Source organism: Lonchura striata, chromosome 13 (assembly GCF_050655825.1).
Source record: "Lonchura striata isolate lonStrDom1 chromosome 13, ASM5065582v1, whole genome shotgun sequence".
Lineage (NCBI taxonomy): Eukaryota > Metazoa > Chordata > Aves > Passeriformes > Estrildidae > Lonchura > Lonchura striata.
The window spans coordinates 13,851,315-13,875,004 of NC_140715.1; the positions used below are offsets into that span (position 1 = coordinate 13,851,315).

Sequence of the window (23,690 nt, forward strand, 5' to 3'; positions counted from 1 at the left end):
TCTTATGAACTGCATTGGTTTCACTGCCTTGTATACATGTATCAGTGGCAACCAGTGTCACTAAGTTCAAAATCTAGATCACAGATGCACATAAACAAAATACAAGGAGAAACTTAGACTGTTGTACTGCACGGATTCTATTTTTCAATTCAGCCAGAGAAACAACCATTCATGCATCAAGTTAAGACTGTACAGCATATGGAAAACTGATGCAATTCCATACAATCTGTATTTATTATAGTGTGATTGTACATTAAAATTCCTAGGCAAATTCCAGTAAGTGGAAAATTTCCATGCTACTCTTATGGATAAGAGCTTTCAAGCAGTGTAGGAACAACTTTTTGATGTTATGAAACAGTTGGACAATACTCAAATGTTGGCACATCAAATGCTTCCTTAAGTCACAAATTTTGTAAGAAAAAACACCTGCTAAGTGATGTCAGAATTCCAGTAGCAATGTTCTCTGGGGAAAAAATGTCTGCAGAAATAGCTATCAGCTAAAATATTTATATTTGCATCAATTATTGCATGTAAAGTATTCTGAAGAGATAAATACCAGTTTTGGCAATCCAGCTTCTTGTGCTGGTTACCAAATTCAGGAAGGTTATTTTGGTGCCATTTCAGTTCATCCAGGGTTCTTTGTATGCCGATCTAAATGGATACACCATTAATAATGGAAGTGTTGGCACTGTCATACCCAGAGTTATTGGTTCCAATAAGGAGCATATGCCTCTTGCAGAGACACTGAGGTCACCTTTGTCCCTGCAGCGACATCCATCACCAGGGCCCTGCAGCACAGAGGGACACACACACACACACCACGGGAGCCGTAGACGGTACCGGGAGCCGAAGGACACTTACTTGTCACTGCAATGTTGATCTCTCCTGACCTTGGTGTCAGCTCCCCGTCCTGTGGCAGCTGTGACATGCCCGAGGTGCGCAGGGGCTCCAGGCTGAGGGAGCTGTCGGTGCCGAAGTCGCCGAGCGCCGAGCGCCTGCTCGCCGGCTGCCCCCGCGTCAGCCTCTCCATGTCAAAGGCGACGTTATCCGTGCACGGCACGTTGGGCTGGTGAAAAACAGCTCCACGTTACACTGGGGAATGAATGTTCCACATGCAGCACCCCCACACATTGAATGGAACCACACACACACACAATTTGTTCAGCTGTTGTGGCTGTCCTGAGGTCACACAGGTAAGAAACACATGGATGAACAACTTCTACCGCTAAAGAGAAGGAAGAAGCAGAAAAAAGAATGAAGATACAAGGGAGGGACTCAAGTACACCTGTATCATAACCTACGCCAGTATGGTTTAGCACAACCATGACAAACTCTGAATTCTGTATGCTCTTCTAAAAACCCTGGGATGTTATTAACTGCAAAAAGGTCATCCACAAAATATCTGCTACTATTTCTTAGGAAATGTGCAAATTTGCAACTGACATAGCTGAAAATTGAGGCCTGATTATTCTCACTGTCTTGAATCAAGAGCCACTTTACACAGTCTCTCCATATGTTCTTCTCTTACTTTGAAAAGAGCATCACTCCCACTTTGTAATTTTTTCTTCATACAGGAAAGACTAAAAAAATCTGCACTGAGGTTTCACTGCTTTCCCTTTGTGAACTGGTCAATAAAAGCAGTCCTCAGGGATCCCGTAAGACATGAACTGCTTGAGGAAAACTCACTGGCCTTGGCTAGGGCGAGGCTTTTAATGTGTAAATTTAAGACTGCCTACAGGAAACCACAAGAACAAGAGATACAGAGAGCAAATTTAACAAGAAGAGTTGAAAGGACTTGAGAAAAAGAAAGATTACAGAGAATCTAACATATTTCCAGTAGATACTTGCCATAAATGCAAATATATTCTCAACTACCAACCAGGGAAAGAAGGAAAAACATCAAATTGGCACCAAAAAAATTTGTAAAAACCCCCAAATATTTTTGGAATAAGGGTACTGGAACACCCTTCCCCCTCTCTCCCCTACAATTATTCTTTCTGTTTTAGGTCTCAGACATGGGAGGAAGAGTTCACAACCAAGCAGCTTACCACAATTCCCAGTGCTTTCAGGATGTTCAGTTTACACATTGGACACGTACAGTGCTCACTGAGCCATGGATCCACACAGACTTTGTGGAACACGTGCCTAGAAGTACAGAGAAGGCACATAATAATTTGCAAACAATTCTATTTAATACAATGAAAACTACTTAAACTTTTGGATAATTGGGGTTTTTTCCTTATTTTAAAACACATACAATTCTTATAATTGTCAGTATTCTGTGCTAATTGCAGTAATTAAAAAACCAAAATTATTGCTTGTTGTTGTCTTTCTTTACTGATAGTTCAATTAGGAGGAAACACTTGAAGATTTTCATTCCCCCCTCACTCCTCTCCCCCTTTTACTGTGGATATGAATAGCAGATGCAAGGTAGAAGAACCAAGGTAATGCTATTTCCACCACAACCTTGTATACAGACTTGTCTCCGTTTTGATGCAGAATCTGAGCATAAACTTGGTAGGAAGAGCACAGACCCATCAGCTGTCAATTTTGTTCACAAGTCAGTGGAACCAACCCAAACACACTCCTGTTTGACTTTGAAAATGCTTTTATAATCATCATATTGAAGTAAAAAGAAAGCTTTCCCTGCCATCAGTATTTCTTGGTATCAAGAAAGAAAACATGTCCATCACCATACGGTTGTCATAAAAATAAAAGGAAAGGCAAACTGGGCTTTCAGAGATGGAAAGGCAAATAGAGCTCCTACTTGCAAAGCAGGGAACTCTGCAATAAGCAACAGTCTGAATTGCCTCCTACATTGCATTCAAAATCTTAGTCACATACATGGGATACAAATGCAAATGTTGAGATTGATATAAACCAGTATAACATGGAAGGACTACGCAGACACCAAAACAAGGTATATAAATTAAAGGAAGTAAAGGAAATGCCCTCTTTGCTTTTCAAAAGGCAAAGAACTTTTCAGAGCATATTCATGGCAGGAATGGGTATCACAAGACTGTCTACCCAATATAACTTTAGCAAATACTCCTAATAACCCAGTCTGAGTAACTGCCTATGTTAATTCCTATTATAAGAGCTCTGACCCTTCATTTCCAGTGGTACTGACTGCAAAGCAAGAAGCCAGTAAGAGCAGGCACACCCAGACACGACAGACTGGTGATCATGACAAAGATAGCAATTACAAAGGCTGCTTAGTCAGCAAAGAGCTGTGCTCTGGAGCCAGAAGAGAAAGGGGCAGGGACAGAACAAGCAGGTCTTGGCATCTATTTGAGGCATCAGCAGGGTCTGGAAGAGCTGGCCATACGTGCCCCAAGGCAGCACAAAGCTGAGATACTCTCTGTTCCCTCCTTGATCAGGTTACACTTGTGCTCTGGGCCTGAGAAAGCTCATCATGGAATCTGGGAGTTCTTTGCTCCCTATCCCTTGAGAGACCAAATGAGGCATGTTACCAGATAATTCTCTCTTAAATCTCTGGAAAGCAACCTGAAAGGCATCCTGAAACTGTTAAACATGGCAAAAGACAGTATATAATTATATAACAGTCTATGTCTACTCAGGCTGATGAAGGGACTAAAGAATAGAAACAATGAAGTTCTAAGCAGCTACAGCTGTATGTCCTACCTGTACTAACTAAAGATGCAGAATAAGAGTTTAAAGTAGCTAACAGAAGATGGACAAGCAGCAAAATAATTTTATCTCTACCCCAGAATGCAGAATAGAAACTTAAAGGACCTCAGTTAGCCACTCAGCTGGCCTGTGTCCTCTAGCAAGCTGGCAGTCACAAAAACCAGGGTATGTACAGGGCCTTCTGTTTAAATCATCACCCAAAATAGACTCACTTCTATTATTATTAAGACGTAATGCATTTCCTTTATACTCACAAAACTACAAGAAACAATATTTAAATACTCTGGGTGATACATAATGGTTTGAAATATTCTGAAACGTACAGAGATGCTATTTTTCTATGTTAGGCAAATTATGACTTTTATTTGCTTATGTTTAAAGTCTCTGTGTTTTTTCAAGTAGAACAAACCTGAAAATCTAGTATTTTGGGCAAGAGCAGACATCAAGACTCCACAGAAGTATGGAAACAGCTTTATTACATGATTATTGGCTAATCAGTGCTGTAGAAGCACTCAGATCAAGTGAAGCAGGTTACTGATATAGATGCCAACATGTATCCACTAAATGAGTTATTTTAAAAAGTCATTAGCACTTTGATATATTTATACACACAGCCCAATTGTTTTTATGACCTCCTAATTCTTTGCTTTTAGTTCCTAAATCTTCAAGGATGTTTATTAATGTGTTTCAAAGAAGTGCAGTTGCCCAAAGGTTATTGATTTAGAAAGCATGGCTCTGCCTACTACTTACACAGTTTCTCTACCTCTTACAAAGTTTGCTGATAGCATCATTGCGGCTCAGGCTCTGTCTGCATTTCTCTGTTTGCAAGAGTTAAAAAGCAGTTATACAGCAATGACGACAGCAAACAAGAATTATTTCAAAACCTTACCCTGACCAAGTAAGCCCTTACAATTTCTGCTCTCATAAACCTCCTCCATCTTCCCACTTCTGTACTTGGTATTCCAAGACCATAAACGTGACGAGTTCTACCAAGACCATAAACGTGACGAGTTCTTGGTCACGACAGCTGATGACGCTCCCCAGGAGCCACATGCTGGGGTGTGACACAGCCTCGGGCTGGAGGAAGCAGGGCCAGCCAGGCTGGCAGCACTCACGGAGTCTCCCATGCGGGCACAACTCCAGGCAGGTGACCTGCAGGTATTTTTCCACTCTGTCAGCACACTCAATCCGGTTGCCCTCCAGCTGGTAATAAACACCATAACACCTACTCCTGTACGACATGGCTTCTTTGCAGCATTTCACAGGGGAGAAAGTGACTTAGGAATCTCTTTTGGTGGCATAAGGTCTCCAAATTCACATGTCACAAAAGGAGAAGAGTTGAATGATTTATGAGTGCTGTTTCCCTAGAGCTCACTACACTTCCTTGCTCTCAGTGCAGCATCCACCAAAGGGACCTTTACTGCTGCAAAGCAGGTTCTTTGGCTACTGCTGGAGGCAGCTGCTCTCCTGGCCCTGGGGTCCAAGGCACTGCAGGAAGCAGAAAGGATGCCATCAAGACTCTATGTTAATTTGGTCTTAAAAAGGCAGCTATTTGCAGCAGCACAGAATCAAATATAAAAATCTGAAAATCCTGTTTAGTCACTTTTGTCACTTTCCTCCTTCTTGCCCAAGACAGGAATTAAAATTTTGGCTCAAAAGCCATTTATTTTATAGTATTTGCTACTCTTTTAATTTTCCTATCTTGTTAATTCCTTCCTTCCTTGGCCATCTTTCTGCCCTTTCCAATGTAATTTTCTGTTCTTCTCTAACCTGTCACTTTGCTCTCCCCTTCCCTTATCTCTCGCTAATCCTTCACACTACCCACTCTTGATCACTTTTCACCTAGTGCCTGTTCAGCCCCTAAGTGCAACAGTGATGGCAGAATAACGTTATCTGAATAAGGAAAATTGTCCATGATCTTTTGCTAGGATTCCTCTGACATTTGCTTCCTCTACTTACTTTTCACTTCCATAAGGACATTTACAAAAGACACATTCCTCAAGCTTGCAAACCTAAAACAGATGGCTGCTTGTCCCTCTGTGCCCTAAAGCTCTAGGTATGTCCTTAGGCTGCTGGTACTGAACACCTCTCTCTGAAGCACAAAATGAACTACTGCAAACAATGCAGTTGAATTTCTACCACTACACTTTTATTTTCAAGTTTATTTTTCAAGTTTATTTTTAAGTTGGCCACAATTTCCCGCATGCCACAAAACTTTACATCACAAATGTGGTGCTTCACTACAGAATTTTAGGTGCAACTTGCTCAGCTACTGGTAGATTTTGCCTGCTGTGTGTCTGCCCAGACCAGATTCCTCTGCTGAAGCACAGTGTGACAGACAATACTTAACTGCAGAGAACAACGGTGCTGCTAAAGGGAAAGGCTACTTTTAAATTGATGAAAGCAGCAAAGATGCCACATGTCAGTGATTCCTACTGTCTAATGATTATAACAGGCACAGTGAGAACTTCTAGCCTTTTATTTGCTTCCTCTTGGTCAAGTAATTTTCTCCATGGTTTCCTTGCAATTTATTTTCTCATCTGGCTTAGAAACTCTCTTGTAGGCTTTGTTTTATTGTCTGTGTGCTGCTTGTTTTTCTTTTGTTTTTTTATTCTTTTTTTAACTAACATTGCATGCTGCACTAAAATGGAAGGTTGAAATATGAGGAAGCAGAAAGGAGTTAAACCTCCGTAACAAGATTTGGGGAGAAGCATCTCAGGTACTGAAGACTGAAAAATCTCACATGGAATCTGAAATTTATTGGTCCCATCTTTGAAGGTACTAGTTGGCTTTTCATCTACAAATATAAAAATGTCTTGTGAAAAGCATCCATCTCACTGTGCCTAGCCTAGATGCTTCTGCACTTAACTTAAAAGCTGGGCCGCAGCAAATGAAAAGTGAGATGTAAAAAAGAGGTAGAAAGTGAACATAAAAGTTGTCATACAGCCTTTGGCAGCAATGTAATCTGAGCCTTCACTGACCTTACATTCTTGTGAAAAACAGAACAGAAAATGATCTACACAAGGGCCTTGATCTCTCCTTTACATGGGAAACTGCACTGGGGCAGGTTGTGCTGAGGTGGCAGCCAGGTGCACCTGCATGCAGCTCCCTGACAGCTGTAACTACCCCTGAGAGCCCAGAGCCTCCTCTCTGCAGGACTACAGCTCAACAAGGGTGTCTGCAGAAAAAGGACTTTATTTTTATTAATTAAAAAATCAATTATCACCTTGTTCAAATGGTGTGTATGGTATCTGTGGATATCAGCAACATACCCACTACTTGCAAAGGGACTGTTGTTTATCTAAGGAAGTTGGCTTTTAATCCCAACTCTGCCTTGTGCTCAGTGGGAACAGCTGTTTTCCTATCAGGGAAAGAGTCATTCTCTCTTCACTGGCAAGGACCTCCTCCTGGCCTTTGTTCAGTACCAAGAGAAAGGCACAGAAGAGTGGGCTTGTGACCTTTCATTCCATGTCCTTGAGCCTCACAGTAGAACTACACAAGAGATGCTTTCTTAACAATCATCTCAGTGGTCCAAAACTGGTAGGCAATTTCCCTAAGTTCCTCCTCTAATTTCTGAATAACCTTCTGCAAAACATAGCAAAAGAGCAGGGCTAAATTCAGCTATACAAGCTTCACTTGAGATTGCAATAAATGATGTAACTCTGAAATATTTACTTTACACTTGGGAGTACATTTTTTCAGGGCAAGAGGACATCAACTTTGAGTAAAAATGACTGAATTGTAAAAAAGAAATGCACATACATCGACATGACCAAAGGCTCCCAAATCTTTCCAATCTCAGCTCTCCTATTCCTAAATCATTTTAATAAGAGTTTCTAAATAATCAGTTGTAGGGCATTTTAGCTAAACAACACTGAGAATCTAAAACAGGTCATTGTTTCCTGCTGTCCAAGAGGTAAGGAACACAGAGAAGAGTAAACTGAATTAGATTTTTGGCTACAGAAGTATAATGCACACATATTTTGATCAGTAAGATAGAAAATAATACTGTTTTCTATGATTATGGAAATACTCTGCACATTAGAAGATATTCAAGCTATTCAGAACAGCCTGCAGGAGGATTTAGAAGACCAATAATGAGCTCTTATGTGCTGCTGCTGCCTGACTGGAGATCAACAGCAACACATGACTTTGCTTCTTCTAGAGTATCCTGCAGAACCATTTATGTACCAAGCACAAGCCAAGTTATTGGATCTTGCTACGTATATACAACCTAATTTACACGTGGATTTTGTGCCTGGAGATGAGGAGAAAGCTTTGCATTTCAGAACACAAGGGAAAGATGTCCTTGTTAATGCTTAATGCTACCAAAATATATGATTCATCAAAATCAACCACCAGGTGGAAAAGCATTTAAAAGCATCTCTCAAAGAGAAAATGTCCAAAAACAACTCAGGAATGGAACTGGAATGGAAGCAAACTAAAAACCTGTAAATGTCAACACAATGCTATAAAAGGGGAGGAAGTTGCTACATTTTAAGCAGTAATGCAGAATCACCAGCAAGTACAAATCTTCAGACACAAGCCAAGATCACACTGCACTGAAGAGACCAAAGACAGATGACAGCACAGTGGCTGACTAATGTCAGGAGATATGAAGGTTGCAAAGACCGCATTTCCATTCCCTACGTTTTCAAAAACCAGCAGCTAGTTGTTGCACATCTACAATACAGAATGCTGCAGCTGTACCTGGCTCCTTATACTGAAGTTTTTTGAGTCTGCCCATCACTTGGTCCTTAAACCTGCACCCCACCGCATCACTGCAATCTCAATAGCTCCTTTGCCAATATCTTTAATATAATTCTGTTTAATCTCCATTGTCCTAACAGTGCCAGAACCCATCTTCACACCTGGCACCATAGTCTAAAATAAACTGTCTGTAATTAGGACTGGAAACATCGAACAAATGCATTTGTGAATTACAATGCACCTATTACATGAAATGAAGCAAAAGAGAACAGTTTCCAAACAAAGCAACTTTATTATCTTACTTGCATGGCAAAATGCGAACAACATCATTCTGCTTGTAACTCTCAATGCAGACAGCACAATGATCAAAGTCTGGGTCTGTTTCCTAAAATGAACAGAATGAGAATTCAAGTCAAGAGTTGAGGCTATGACAAATGTCAAAGTAGTTGTGACTAGAACATGAACTGCACTGTGCCAAGTGGCTGTTACTAAACTATAAACCCAATGACTGGATTATTATATTCCAACAAGACTTAAGCAAGAAAAGCATCTCATACATGCAAAACTTCCCCTTCTTGGAGCTGGTAAATCATCATTTAATACATAAACTAAGGGCTAATATGATTCTAATGTACAGTGAAATCATTATAAAATATAGTGAAGATTTTCCTAGATTTCCTTTTTTTTTACTTCCAGCTTAGAACTAACATTTCTATTTTATTCAGGTGTTTGTTTGTTTTCTTTGACAGATTAAGAATTCTGGGGCTCATTTTTACAGCCAGAGCACATTTTACTTAGTACAGAGTAGTCCCATATTTGTGTCTGCTGCTTACTTGCAGAATTATCATAATTCTTATCAAGACATGAATATGAGGATCACTGATTGACCAGCTCCTCTATTTTCTGTTTTCCAGAAGGTATCACTTTTAAATTATATTTTTTAATATGGTATTTTAAAATCTCAAATGAAAAGGGAGGGCCTTCATTTGTATATAGACATGGCATTAACAATCATATTTGAAATGTTCAGGCCTGTGACACAAAACAGGCTGTACCTCCTCTTAGTTCTGCTTCATTACTCTTTTTGAAGCCAAGCAGCTCCAAGCCAGACATGAAGACAGGGACCAGAGCAAGGCCACAGCCAAGACAGGTCAGTACCAGCCAGGGCTGCACACAGAGAACCCTGATGGCTCCTCTGAGGAAGAAAAGATTTTTCCTACTCTGTTCACCTCATGCTGTCTGTACTGCAACCTACATAGCACTTGCCTGTTCTGAATTTATGCTGTCAAGACAACAGCATTGTTTTACATGGAAAGGTTCTTCTAATTTGTATGTTCTCCCATTTCAGAAAAGGTTTAGTGCAGTGGGCTGTTTGAAATAGAACTATGTAGGGAGGGAGGAAGAACAGAAAGACATTTTCTCTGCCTTCTCTCTGGAAGCAAATTTTCCTATCACTTCCTAATCTCCTACTGCTGATACTGTTGATAAGAAAGAAAAAAGGAATCACAATAAAAAGGCCCTAAGAAATAGTATTTAAAAAATCAAATCATAGCCAGAATTCCCCTGCCTTTTGAAAATTAAAGCCAAAAAATTAAGCAAGATTAAATGACTGTTTTTTCCTTCCAGAAACAAAAATAAAGCAATACTGCTCTCAAAAGTAGAAATAGCTTAGGACATAGCACACCATGTATTTTAGTCTGCATACTAGCAAGAAATATTCTTGGAGTAACTTTGACTGAAATACCTCTTTATGCTCCTCCTTAACTTACTAAATAGTCGTATTTTACTTAAGAGGTTATCTTCAATTACCTGTCTTTTAAATTTATTTTTTTCTTTACAGAACTTACATATGATAAGGTTCAAAACCTTAAAATTCCACATAAACAATGCCAGTCCTGTCTACTCGTGCCAGGACACCCTCCCAGTCACCCAGCACACAAAACCACCCTCAGTCACAGTTGCCAAATGGAGTGCAAACCTTCTTTGAAATATACAGCACACATCAATACTAACAGTTACACAAAATTTGTGCCACAGGACAAAGTAAGCCTCCAACAAGGAAGGCAAAGTCATAAATCAGAAACACAAAGAAAATACTGAGATTGTTTCCCCAGAAAAAAATTAAATGTGATGCTCAAGTTTATTATGCCGAAATCTTATTATTATACCTTATCACCCTTCTTTACTGTCCTGGTTGTCAATTTACCAATGGCTTTCTTGGCAGCATCTCCAAGACGACGCTAATAAAGTGATAAAGAAGAGAACACAAATTAACCCTGATAAACAAGCTTCATTAGTGTCCTTTACAATGACTTATTTGGACTCAATAATACCATTGCAATACACACTGTGGCAGCAGGCCAACACATAAGACAAAATGCAAACAAAGCAAAGCACAGAGATTTGTTGAGAAGGAAAAATAGCCAACAGTTGAATCCTCAAATGCTCTCCACGAGCATGGGCATAAAACTCATGAACTGTATAGAAGTCTACAGAAGTGAATCAACATTGATGTGCAAAACTAATCAAACCCAGGTTGCAGGACAAAAGCTGAAGCAATGTCCCCTCCCAATGATTTCCATTATATTCTGTTCATACTGATTTTTATTCAGTGTGCTGTAATATACTGCTTGTTCTTTTAAGCTTGAATTATTTTTATATTTCCACTCTGAGCAGGCTGATCTTATTCTGAGATGCAAAAGCCTCCCAGTGTAACCTAGTTTCTCTCTTGCTATTACCCAAAACACCAGGATCTCATAAAAGAAAAAAATGATGGGTCATGAAATCTAAATAAGCCCATACAGACTTAAATAAAGATGAAATTAATACTGGTTTGAAGATAACCTCAATCTGAATGCAGAGGGCGAGTTATTTTTTTGCTGTTTATGCTGCTTTATGACCACCATAGCTGGATGGAAGGAGGCTTTTCTGACATCCAAGTGCTGATTCCTACTGAAATGCCCAGTGCCCAGCCAATACAGAACAGCTGTTTGTCACTGTTTTGTCACTGGGGTCCCAGAGATGGGCAGTGAATGAAACAAAGACCCCCTCATCTTCCTTCAGGGACATGAGACATCAGACTTGGTTTACAGCTGACTTAAAAACCAGAAGTGATGTATTTTCTCCGTCCCCTCCAACCTGTACTAAGTATTCTCCCTTGAAAGAGATAGGCTGCTTCTCAGAATGCAGCTCCCAAAACCTCTCCTGCAGTCTGCAATGAATATGTGGGGTTTTGTGCCCACCTTCTATAAAACTGAAACCCAAATCCTTCATAAGGTGTATCCCCTGTACCACACATTTCCCTGCAGGCAAACAGCAATTAAAGTTGCTTTTATTTGCGAAACACAATGACCTCAGAAGTCTGTATCACAAATGACTGTACCACTTATTCTAGAATTACATAACCACTTTTCTTCCTTGTGATTTTCACAGAACAGCAGCTCTTATTTTATATTTTTTAGAACAAGGATTTGAAAAAAATCAGATAAACAGTCCCAGCTACTGAAGTACATCCATGTAGGAAGCATAGCATCAGAAGAAGACCTGGGATGGGAAATTATATGCTTGCTAAAGTCAAAATCTCACCCTAACTTCAGTATGCAAGAATTTGGCCAATTTAAGCCGATCTAAATTACATGCCCTGGAACAAGCATATTGGCCTGAGCACTTAATGACACAGAACACACTGGGCACACTGCTGGAGTAGATAACCATTGCATAACCAAAAGTGTGATTACTAAGAGAGGAACGAGGCTGAAATGCCATTTATCTTAAATGCTCAACTCCAACAGCTAAGTAAATGTGGGTAGTATCTATATTTCCTTCTACTGCATGATTGTATATGCACTACAAGAAATTTAAAGATTATTTTCCCACTGAAAGCATAATACTTCAGCAGAACTCTCCCAACATACTGAAGTTCTTTTACGTAAATAGATTTGCTAAATAATAACTTCAATCTCTTCCGTTTAAGAGGTCAACCTCTTCCATTTTCTAATTTTAACAAATACTCTTTCATGCTAACACTGGAAATGCTCAGGATTTGCTATTTTGCTAAGTTAGGGCACAGGCATATGCTTGCTTTTAAAACCCACAACTGTCTGGATGGAAAAGGTCAGTTCCACATGCAAAAGAGTTTCACACCTCCGGCGGAAGCACGCAAGAATAACGATGTGAAATACCAATATCTACTTGTGTTATCTACAAAACACAGCAAGTTTTTGATGGCTTTGATTTAAAAAACAGAAAAGCTTGTGCCTTGACATAACTTAAAAACAAGATCATAGCCTAAACCAAGGCTATTTCATCACTAACAGTACAGTCTTTGTGAAAGCTCTCAAAGCTCTTTAAAAATAAGCTGTAGCTGTCGCCACCTTCTTATTAAAGTTTAATAAGCTCAGCTTTTTAAACCACATAAAATTTTTATCAAGTTTCTCCTGACCTTTGTAAAAATCTAAAGAAAGAAAAAAGGTCATAAAAGCCCTTTCCCAATGGAGCAACCATTTTGAAACGTGGACATTTGGAAGGAGCCTAAAGCCATGTAGGGGATAGAGAAGGCACAATTTAGTATTCCACAGACATTCATTAAGTTACAGTTATATTTAAACTTTCACCATCCCAAGGGACCACACTAAGTACCGGCTCCAGTGTGGTCATTTAAGAATGACATCCTTAAAAAAATCTACAGGATGCCCATGGGACCTGCAGTATCAGACACTATTTATAGTAACTGAAAAGGAAATCCTGTGCCACAGCTGAGGTTTTGTAAGTTTGAATTTATTTTAGGTCTGACAGAACACCAAAAAACTGGCCCAAAGTCAGCTGTTCTGTATCAGCTGTAATTTGGGGGAAAGGGGTGACAGCAACTAGAGGTCAGGAGGTTTTGAAGTTAGCCTTGACAGAGAGACAGGGCAAAGAGTGTATTGTGGATTTCCTGAGGTTTACTGATCCTTCTCAAGAAAAGCCAAGGCACACTATGGAGAGTCATTAAGTCCAAACTAGTAAAACATTTACTTCTGAAGTTTATCTGTGTTTGAGTTGACAACTTGATTTAGCCTAGATCTCTGAGTATGGCCATACATAACTCAGTTCTTAAACAAATTAAGAGTTGAAAAAGAATGTAAGAAAGGCATATTGGACAAAATATTGGTTAAAATATATGACCAGGAGGATTAGGCACTCCTTACCAAGGGTGATCTTAAATAAAGTTGAATGTTAACGCAGACCACTAAGCAGCTCTACACCTTAGTTTTCTTACCCTAACATTCATAACAGATTATGGTTTGGGAATACGTTTGTACAATTTCTGAATTATCTTAACTATTACAGAACATATCCTTAAGAGCATGGAGAGAATTTCTTAACATTTGCTCAGTGTTCCTTGACACTACACAAGTTGATTCACAATTCAACTTTCCTCCTCATTCCCAGCATACATCCTGTATGTATTACTCAGCCAAAACAGAATCCATCTTACTTTTGGACTTACACAAACCAAAACTCAAGTATTTTGCTTCAGTTCTATTCCTTGCTGTCATGTACAGGATCTATACCAGTGCTGCTCAGGATGAAAACACTTTGCTATATAAAAATCCTTGTCTGGCAACATTCTCTGCCTTGGAACAAAGTAGTTCTGAACACCAGTTCGATGGGCATTCCTTATTTTTTCCTCTGTTGATTATTGTATACAGAAATATTATCTCCATATCATAAGAAAAGAAACTCCTTACCTGATTCCTGTCACGTGCACTTGTGTACCTGATCTTCTGGATGAAGTAAAATATTAACCATGCTGAAGAAATGATCATCAAAACAATGAATGATATTGACACAAAGACTAGAGAGCCACGGCTGAAGTTCTTCGGAGGAACACGGGACCCCACTGCTATGGCCATCAGGACAGAGATGTTCTTTTCCAAGTAATTCAAGATCTCCTTAACCTTTGATTCTGTAATCATGACGGCAACAATGTCTCCAGTTCCTATAAAAAGGGGAAAAAAGTTTAATTTTTATTTAAAATTAACATGGCATGCTGCTCACAAGATTTTCCAAATGCAAAGCCATTTGACAACTCAGGAGGTTTTATCTAAGCCATCTATGACACAACTATGACACACGGAACATGCTACTGGGCACTCTACTCATGCCTTGTCCTTCAAACCCAGATTTTCAAATTAGGGCATTAACATTTGCCCTAAACTCTCTGCAGCTCCACACATACTAACAGATCTCTACTGCTGGTACACGGTACTTCCTACATTGTAATTACTGTGTGCAGTCTGAACAAGCTTTCAAAAGTACATTTGTTCCAGATCTGAAGTTGTGAATACCTAAACAGGCAACTCTTAGAAAAGCATTTAGGAGATGAGTGAGAGTATTGCTCGAGTGCCCTCAACATAGGCAGTGCTGTGGATGTTGCTGGGGAGAGTTATGCAAGTTTCCCTGTGTGGTTATGTGGCTGCAAAGTAGAAGAGAATTGAAAAAACTTGGCAGAAGTTTGGCTGCTGATTTTATCACCCATACAACGACACGCTTGATAGGATCGCAAAGAGGCTGTCAGCTTCATCAGCTCCCTTTTCAATGTGTAGCCCATCTGTTTTCATAGTGTCTTGCCTCTAGACTATTTCCTGTCCCAAAGGGAAAATTATTGGTACAAGGATAATAACAAAACCATAAGCCTTGCTAAAAAAGAACAAAATCAGCTATAGAGCAGAGAGAGTACCTATGTTTAAAAGCAAAGACCTCATTAAAAAAAGAGGATCTTGAACACAGGGTAATTCTAAGTTAAAAGAAAGAAAAGTTTTAGAAAAACCAAAGCCAGAATGAAAAAGAACCGTGTGAAGTTTCATTCTTATTCATCCAGACTTATTTGCTTCCAATACTAAAACCCCTTTCAAGACCTATTTTCAAAATGCTTGCAAAATCTGTTCATCTGCTTGTTCCATCTGCTTGCTCCAACTCACATTCCCTCAGAGAGGAACTGCATAAGGCAAACGACTTCAGCACCAAAATTCTGGATTTAAAGTGGATTTAAGCTACAGAGAACCTAGTCACAGTAGAGAACATGAGGTCCTATTTTAATACAAGGCATTTGTTCAAAGTCTTTTAATCACAATCTAATTTTTAAGAAGCTACTGTATCCACAAAAGCCAAAAGAGCAGCACCTTTGAAACTCTGGGCACAATAACTCTGGGTGACAGCTACATAAGTGGGGACTTATTACAGAGTTGTGAAAGAGCCTTAAATGTTCCCTTGTTACTCTTTGAATTCACCATGCTAAATAGTAGTATTTACAATCACTATCATCAGTTTTCCTATTAAGTTCACTAACATTAGTGATGTGGATTGTGCTGACAAAACTACTTAAAAGAATCAAAACTGATAATCTCAGAAATTAAAATTTGCATAATAATTGGAAAAAACATTCCACAGCCCTCAAATTGCCTCAAACATTCCTCAAGAAATGTCAACTTTTCTTTCTTTAAAATTGAAATGGCTAAGTCATTCAGGCCTTGTCCTACTAACATGGGACTGAGTAGGAAAAGAAAGTTCAGTGCTTCCTTCTGAGTATTTTTGAAACAGTGCCACAGTAATTCAAAAGCTTTGAATAGCAATGAAAACACAACACAATGTATTTAATCTCTAGTATAGCACAGAATCACACAAGATCAACTTTCATCCAGCTCTCAAGAGAACCTTCAGTACCAAGTTTGGTTTAATGCAAAAATAACCAAGATATTTAATAGACAGCAAATCAGAGTACAAGTCCATCACTAGCTTTATTTTCATGGACATCTACTCAGATTCCTATTTGTCCAGTTGGGAAGATATTTCCTGCCCAGACTTCCAGCACATTTTTACAGCACAAGAGATACCCTTTCTGCACGACTCTGTATTTAGATTCAGCACATGCTCCTACAACCCCAAATCCCTGCAGTTCAGATAGTGCAAGATCAATCAAGAGTAGATAATTTATATTGCTTGGTATTTTCCCCAGACTTCACTTCTGCTCTTCATATCTAGTTCAGACAGGGAAGAAAAGCAGGGAAGGGTACAGGAAGACTGTATTCCTCAGAGCACACGTTCTGCTAAGCTTCCCCAGTAGGAATTTATTTGCACTGAGAAATTACGTTAGTATCAAAATATCAAGCTAAAGCACTCAGTGTAATATTCTAACATGATTTATAGTTATCTGCAAAGCAAAGACGACAAGGATCTTCTGATACTAGTCCAGTTCTATCTGAATCCAAAGCTGAAGCCTCTACCTATTCCCTGCTGCCCAGGGAATGTGACAAAGCTGACAATCTGTCACGCGTTTTATATAAAGCCCAGCACAATGGGAACCTCTGGCATCACTGCAAAGTGATTTGCATTCCAAATGACTCAACTGGGAACAGCCAAAGTGCTACTGCTGCTTCTGACCCCGCCAGAGCCAAGGAGAACTGCAGAAAAGAAAAATAAATTATGTCTGTTTAACATACTGAAACTCAGTGGAAACTGGGACTTGGTTCATCCGTATTTTTGTCAGGGGCATCACCCTAAATAATTTTAGCAAGAACTCCCTGTTTAAGAACAATTGGGGGCAGGAGGAGACAGTGACTCATTTATTTTAAGCACCTTGAAACCTTGTATTTCTGAAACTTTAGCAGGAAAAAATCCTCAGGTGAAGACAGAAAGACTAAGAGTGTTTGTGAAACTCAGAATATGGTCTTACTCCATGATCTTACGAAAAGCAGTATTCTCCTCAGCCAAGAACACAGTGTCCAGAGAAAAGAATCTGGATTGCTTACTAAAGCCAATGAACTACACATGGAACCACAGATGACAAGCTAGGACAGACGGTAGGCATAAGATAAATATTGATGTCTGTAAACATAAATCATTTAATTGCTATCATCCAAGCCCAGGCAGCTCTTTCTAGCTTGCAATTTTACCATGCGCATGTTTAATTAGGATAGTTATAAAACTCAGTGTACGAAAAGGGATAAAGTTGTGACTAATCATTAAATCTGTGTAATGTTACATTGTGAAAGCAGCAGACAGAAGAAATTAAGAGCTTAGAAGACAGTAAAAACAAAACTATGGGATAAACAGCAACATCTAGGAGCTTCCTGTAGAGCTCATAAGGAAACTGCTTTGCTCTCTCACTGACCTATTCACATCCCCTAGCAATTCTAAAAGAGCATGCTCAAAACGTCAATAAAAAGTCATTTCAAAGAAATGTTAAAAGTGTCATCACAGGCAAATATTTGTGGTGCTCTTGTTGTGTTGGGATTTTTTGGTAGGTTTTTTTATCATATTTGTTGTTGTTAATTCTTGACTATGAAATATTTATCTGAAGCTCAAAATATGGTTAACTATATCCAGGATACCAGGCTGAAGCTGAAGACAGACATGGTTCAAAAAGCAGACTTCAGACACCTTCAACCCACCTAGCATCCACTGGAGGTTGCAAGGAAGGGCAGCCTGGCAAAATGCAACTGCAAATCAGGGCTGCAGTGCTTCAACCACCTTCTTGCAGATGGGGAGGGCAAAACCTACATCCTACCTTGAGTGTGGAATGTGTCAGACCACCTGTAAGAGGCACTGATCTACTGTGATTTGATGCAACAAGGTTTGCAGAGAACTGAGAATTAAGTCAGATACTCATAACAAAGGTTGGTGATTTGCTAATGGCTGATATTTTAAGCTAAAGTCCTTGCAATAAGTCTCTGATAGTGGCTGCTGATTCTGCAGACACAGCATGAAGCACATAGACTTCACTCATCTCATGTTTGTGAAAGAATATTGTCCTCTCTTTAAATAGCAGAGAAAATTTAACTGCAACTGAGTCCTTTCATCACTTCTTTCTGAAAAGCCTAAACATAGCACATTTACCTGAATAATTCTGCTGGTGAAAATTTCAGAGTACTTCCTTAGAAAACAGAAATTCCCCATTCCCTGATAAAGGTAAAGATTGGTCCAGACAGTCTCTTAAAAGATGGATTCAGACAGTGAAATACCACTGCCTTTCTGAGTGCAGCAATAAGATCATCATCATGATAATGTAATTGGAAATAAAACTGTCCATCCTCAAAAGCCAGACTTCCCTATTATTCTATTAAAATCCTGTAGCTGTGTGCTAAGCATTTCTGAATGCATTATATCAGAAATAAAAAGACAGCAACACCTACTATTCAGTATCCAGGAAAGGGATCAGTCCTATTACTGTGAGCGACAGATTTCTTGGAATAATATCAACTAACAGTGAAACCACTCCAGCAGAATTTGGGATCCCAGAAAATGACAAAGAAAGCAGGAAAGCAATAATGAAAGCTATGGCTGTATATGAAATTTTGAGTTCTATGAAACACCACAAGATATCTGAGCTGCATGAGGGCAGAGGTGAAAGCAAGGATCTCCTCTACAAGGGAAAGGATTCAGCCACAGAGGATATAATCCATGGAACCCATGAGCTAAAGAATAATGGAAAGGCTTACTGACCTGTATGCAAAGCTGTGCTGCTAGAAAAAGTAGGCTTGAGGATAATTGTTTTAAAATAAAAATTCCATGGCACAACAGTGGGGAAACCCACACATTTATCAGGTACCTTAATGTTTTTGTCTGACGCAAAAGAAAGAAATTAGTTGTGAAGAATAACTCCTACATTCTAAACAGGTTTATAGGAAAGCAGACACCAAGAGGACGAGCCTTGGCATATCTTCAGAGTCACTAAAACCGGTCTAGCTGCACATATTTTTATTTTGATCTAATCAGAAAGTAAACAAGAGCACATACAAGCTGTCAACACATGAGCAATCTCAAGAGTAGAATATGTTGTTTGAGATGTCCCAAATCAAATACTTCTGAAAACAGAAGACCATAATATTTGACAGCTACTGCTTCTAAACAAGACAAGAATTTAATGCTAAGAATATACATTAATTTTAAAATGAGACTAGTAGCATTTTAAAATGTTTCTCTTCCTGTTGCCTTAGTAATATTGAAAATGTTGAATTATTCCCTGTATGTAAGCGTTTAGTTTAGGATGCCTATTTTATGTAGTGTCAGACACCAGAACAGATTTTACAAAACTACCATGAGAAAAATCATGAAGGGCAGCAGCATATGAAACTATTAACCAAAAGTCAAGCTTTCACAGGGTGCCTCAGTTAAATACAACCAGTGGAACAAACCTTCTATTCCAAAACACTGAGCAGGTATTTTCAGAAATCCTAAGTCTCTTTGCTGCACAAACCTATGCAAAACAACCTAAATAAAAAAGCTTCTGAAATTAAAACTTGAATTATCTCTAATCAAGAGGACAAAGAAGTAGGTATTTCAAGTTCGGTAAGGAAAAGGCTTCTATAAAAATACTGTTAATGTGAATTTGAAGAACACTCAAAACTCTTCTTTGTAGCAAAAAGAGCTTCAACAGATTTCACTCTGTCAGGTAAAGAGAGGGTCCTGCTCTGTGCCCTCTAAACATAATTACACACTCTTCAGTGTTCTGTAATGTGCCAGGCACTGCTGTACTCCAGACATGATGGATCATTACAAAGTCCTGCTCCTTTAAGACGTGCAGGCATTGATTGAGGCATATGATTAGAAAACCAGAAACAGCAAGAGCAACTTTTCAATTAAATTCAAAACAAATATTAAAGCTTAATCAGATTCTTGTTGTGCTAGTCTGTAGCACATTAAGTTCATAAGCAATACACAATATAAGCCCATCCTCCTTCATTAAATAAGAAACAATTCCTCAGTATAATGTCCTTGCTGTATTTTTGATCAGCTTTATTATCTACTCTGACCAAGAGCTCCTAAACGGAGAATGAAATAGCAAAATCAATTGAGAAAACGGGCTGTATTTAGATGACAACTGCTGACACATTATTTCATAATCCAATTGCTCTATTCTGACACTCAGGGAAATGTTTCTTAAGGAGGAATTTGCATGCAATCAAAACAGGTAGTCACAGCCACATCCTGATTCATTCACAAGTCCAAATCCTGCCGATACACGTGAGCTGGGGAGCTACGCCCCTGGATTTCCTCAGGCTTGTCAAGGTCAAGTTGGCTCTCTCCTCCACCCAACCCACTCCAGAAAACCAATGCTCACAGTCTCTCCAAGATCCAACACAACATCAGTATGTACAAAAGGCGTTGGGCTTTGGCTTCTCTGCAGATCATTTCCTCCTCACCCAAGGAGCTCCTCCTATCTTCCATCCCAAGTCATGTGATACTAAGCAATGCTGGAAAAATTAAGATCCTCTATAAAGCTACAAGATGCACCCACTTCTTTATTGTTAGAGTCCCTCAAGTTCCAGAATCTCTGCCCAGTTTTTAAATATGTTACTTCAATGCTTCTGATGGGCAGCAGGAGGACAGACCCATGGCTGGGCCAAGAAGGGAGAGACTTTATAAATCCTTGGAATTGAACTCCAGCAGAGCTCCCCTAGAATAGTAGGGACATTGGGTTTGGGGACTTGGGGCTTCTTGTGCTCCCTTCCTCTGAATCACCTTGATAATTCCACATACATCACATACTATATATATATATTTTTTTTTTTTTTGTGCATGTGACCTTTTGGGTTCTTTACACTAGGAAAAACCAAGCCTAGACACAAGAAAAGCAGACAGATGTTGCAGTGACTTTACAGACATTTCACACTCTCTTAGCAATGCTTCTCTACATCTGCTTTCACTACAATTTCATCTTTTTTAAATGAAATAGACATTCCACCTAAATAATGCCAGAAGAATAAAAAAAGCTTGGCACAAAGAAATGCATTACTTGATCATCTCCTTTCCACAATCTGTGCAGACATTTTTTTTTTTAATTTTACTCACATTTTTACATGGCATTTAACCATGTTTATAGCAAGTAAACTGATTTGCAGTCTCTTTCAAGGCATAAATGCTTGTATTGTTAAGGTATTAGTATGCTAACAAAGTAGACCAAATTTTATATTCAAGCCTTGAACAAATGCAAATTAATAAAAAGCTGAAGGATCACTTTAAGTTTTGACTAGGGAAATGAGGTAATCCTAACACATTACACACCACCAAAAAAAACTGTCACAGCTGAACACATTTCTGAAATATCTGTCCGCCTATCTTCAGAAGATATTTTTGCTGATTTGGAAACAGCTTTTCTTCAATTTTATACTTCTGAACAATGTCCAAAACCTGTTACAATGTTACATTCTTGATTCCTCAATAATATTAATGCAGTGTAGACCTCACTGACCCATTCATCAATGTAAGACACACTTGTATTTTGATAATTGTCTCTTGCATTCCACAGGTACTAGCAGGTGGCTTACATTTTGCCATTTCTGGATAGCAGTTTGTATTCCCATTAATGGATAGTGCAGCTTAAAAACCCAGGAATTTCTAAAAAAGGGCAATTTGTCATGTTCATGTATTTTCTTCTATAGACTTCTCAAACTGAACATGGACAGTCATTCCAAAAAAATTCAGCAAAGCACCAAAGAGAAATGGCAAGACAGCCTTACCCACGGACACCACAAAATACTTTGAGAGATTTATAAACAGCATATTCATAGATTAATATCATAAATTTGGTTATACTGGGTCCATAGATATGGGGAATTACTCTGCTACTGGAGCTCAGACTTTGGATAAGAAGAATGTAATTACTTACAGTCACTAACAGTCCCATGGGCCTTTTCACAGTCACAGAACTAATTACCCTTTCAGCTGGCTGAGTTAAAATGAGCCTGACTGCTGTTATTTCAGTTGTGGATGAGGCATGTATGACACAGAAACACTGGTAAGCAGTTCTGCAAGGCACCAAGGCTATGATGGCTCTGTAAAGGGGTTTCCCTGGGTTGCCTTGAAGAGACAAGTGCTTCCTTATGGTCCAGAATCAGCACACCAAACACTCCTCTCCACATCTCTAAGTGCCAGACACCTCCATCTACTGTGTGACAGATTTTCCTGATTGATACACCTTCAAGGAATGCAGTGGGATACAGGATCAACAATAAAACTGTTGACACTCATCCTCCATATTTTCAATTAGCAAACATAAACAAAAAATGATCAAATATATGTAAACAATGCTTAGATTGTTAATTACTTTGCCTTTTATAGATGACTCAATTTTAATGACTCAGCTCTTTCATTTTCACTAATAGTCTAAGATAAATTACTAATAATACACTTTAATAATAACATTGTAATATACAATAAAATTAGTTTGGACCTGTGGACTAAAAGTAGGTCTCAGTAATCCAGGGTAAGTGGTGCAGTGGATTTGGTGTAGAGCTAAAATATTAGTCAGCACACATTTGTGCAAGGTAGTCTGCAGTGCACCCCGCCAGAGCTTTCAAGCATCAGTTCAGCTGAGTTACATAAAGAGACATTTGTGAGAAAAAGGCAAGCAGCAGAGTTAAGAGATGAGGTGCTCAGGGATCACTGCCACAGCAGAGGACAGTGGCACCTCCACTGCCGGTTCTATTGTACCCACTAGGAATGAGGGCAAGAATGTGGAGTAGCCATTAGGTGGCAACAACTTCAAATTGCTTCCTGTCCCTCCTGCCTCTGACCCACTGACCTAAAACAATCCACAGAACATACAGGCAGATTTAGCACAGTTCAAAGCAAGTACAGCCCTTGCTTCCCAAGCCAGTGTGATTTTTAAGTGAACAAAGGGCCATAAAAAATGCTTCCCTTGGAAGGAACCTGTTCTAGGGCCCATGTTGGACAGCTCTTGGGCAGTGCCATGGCAGAGGAACATCACCTGTGCACATCATGGAACAGAAACACCTTCCTCCAGAAAATTAATGAGGTGTTTCTTTAGAAGAGCAATGAAGACTGATCCTGATGACATGTCTGCATCTTGGTTCAAAAGACCTTAAAAGATTTACCTGTATCAGGTACATCTTCTAAAAACAGTGTTGTATTAGAAGCTGTTTATATATTTCAGAAATTTTTTTAAAAGCTGATAAACCACGGTTACCAGAATCCAGCAACTTCATTTTGACAGTGCCTTTTATATGTGTTTCTCTTTTTCTGTCTCTATTTTTCCATAAATTCTTAGTATGAAATTTGAACTTTAGAGGCTTGTTTGGCATACATTCTTCCCTATAAATCAAAATAAAAGTCTAGATTTTAAGACAGAAATTCAGTATCATAAAACCATAGAACGGCTTGGAAGGGACCTTAAAAATTACCCAGTTCCAACCTTCCCAGATTTAACTATTTTGTACTTAACAGGATTGTCTCCACCACACACACACAAACAAAAAAAAATTATAATCTTAAAATGTTATTTAACCTGAATTTTCTTCCTTTTCCCATAACTGCTTATAAAGGAGACA

The 23,690-nt window shown here is 39.0% G+C and overlaps 1 protein-coding gene across 3 annotated transcripts in view; it reads right to left on the reverse strand.

Annotated features, from left to right (window-relative positions):
* The window catches only part of RNF130 (ring finger protein 130), a 49,927-nt gene that overhangs the window by 12,036 nt on the left and 14,201 nt on the right, over positions 1-23,690 (reverse strand). For all 3 annotated transcript variants that reach the window (XM_021552272.3, XM_085591386.1, XM_021552273.4), the window contains exons 3-7: positions 14,091-14,341; positions 10,530-10,601; positions 8,664-8,746; positions 2,049-2,145; positions 862-1,066 (exon numbers count right to left, since the gene is read on the reverse strand). In XM_021552272.3, coding sequence (XP_021407947.2) covers positions 862-1,066; positions 2,049-2,145; positions 8,664-8,746; positions 10,530-10,601; positions 14,091-14,341 — 708 coding nt within the window. The remainder of the gene's footprint in view (positions 1-861; positions 1,067-2,048; positions 2,146-8,663; positions 8,747-10,529; positions 10,602-14,090; positions 14,342-23,690) is intronic.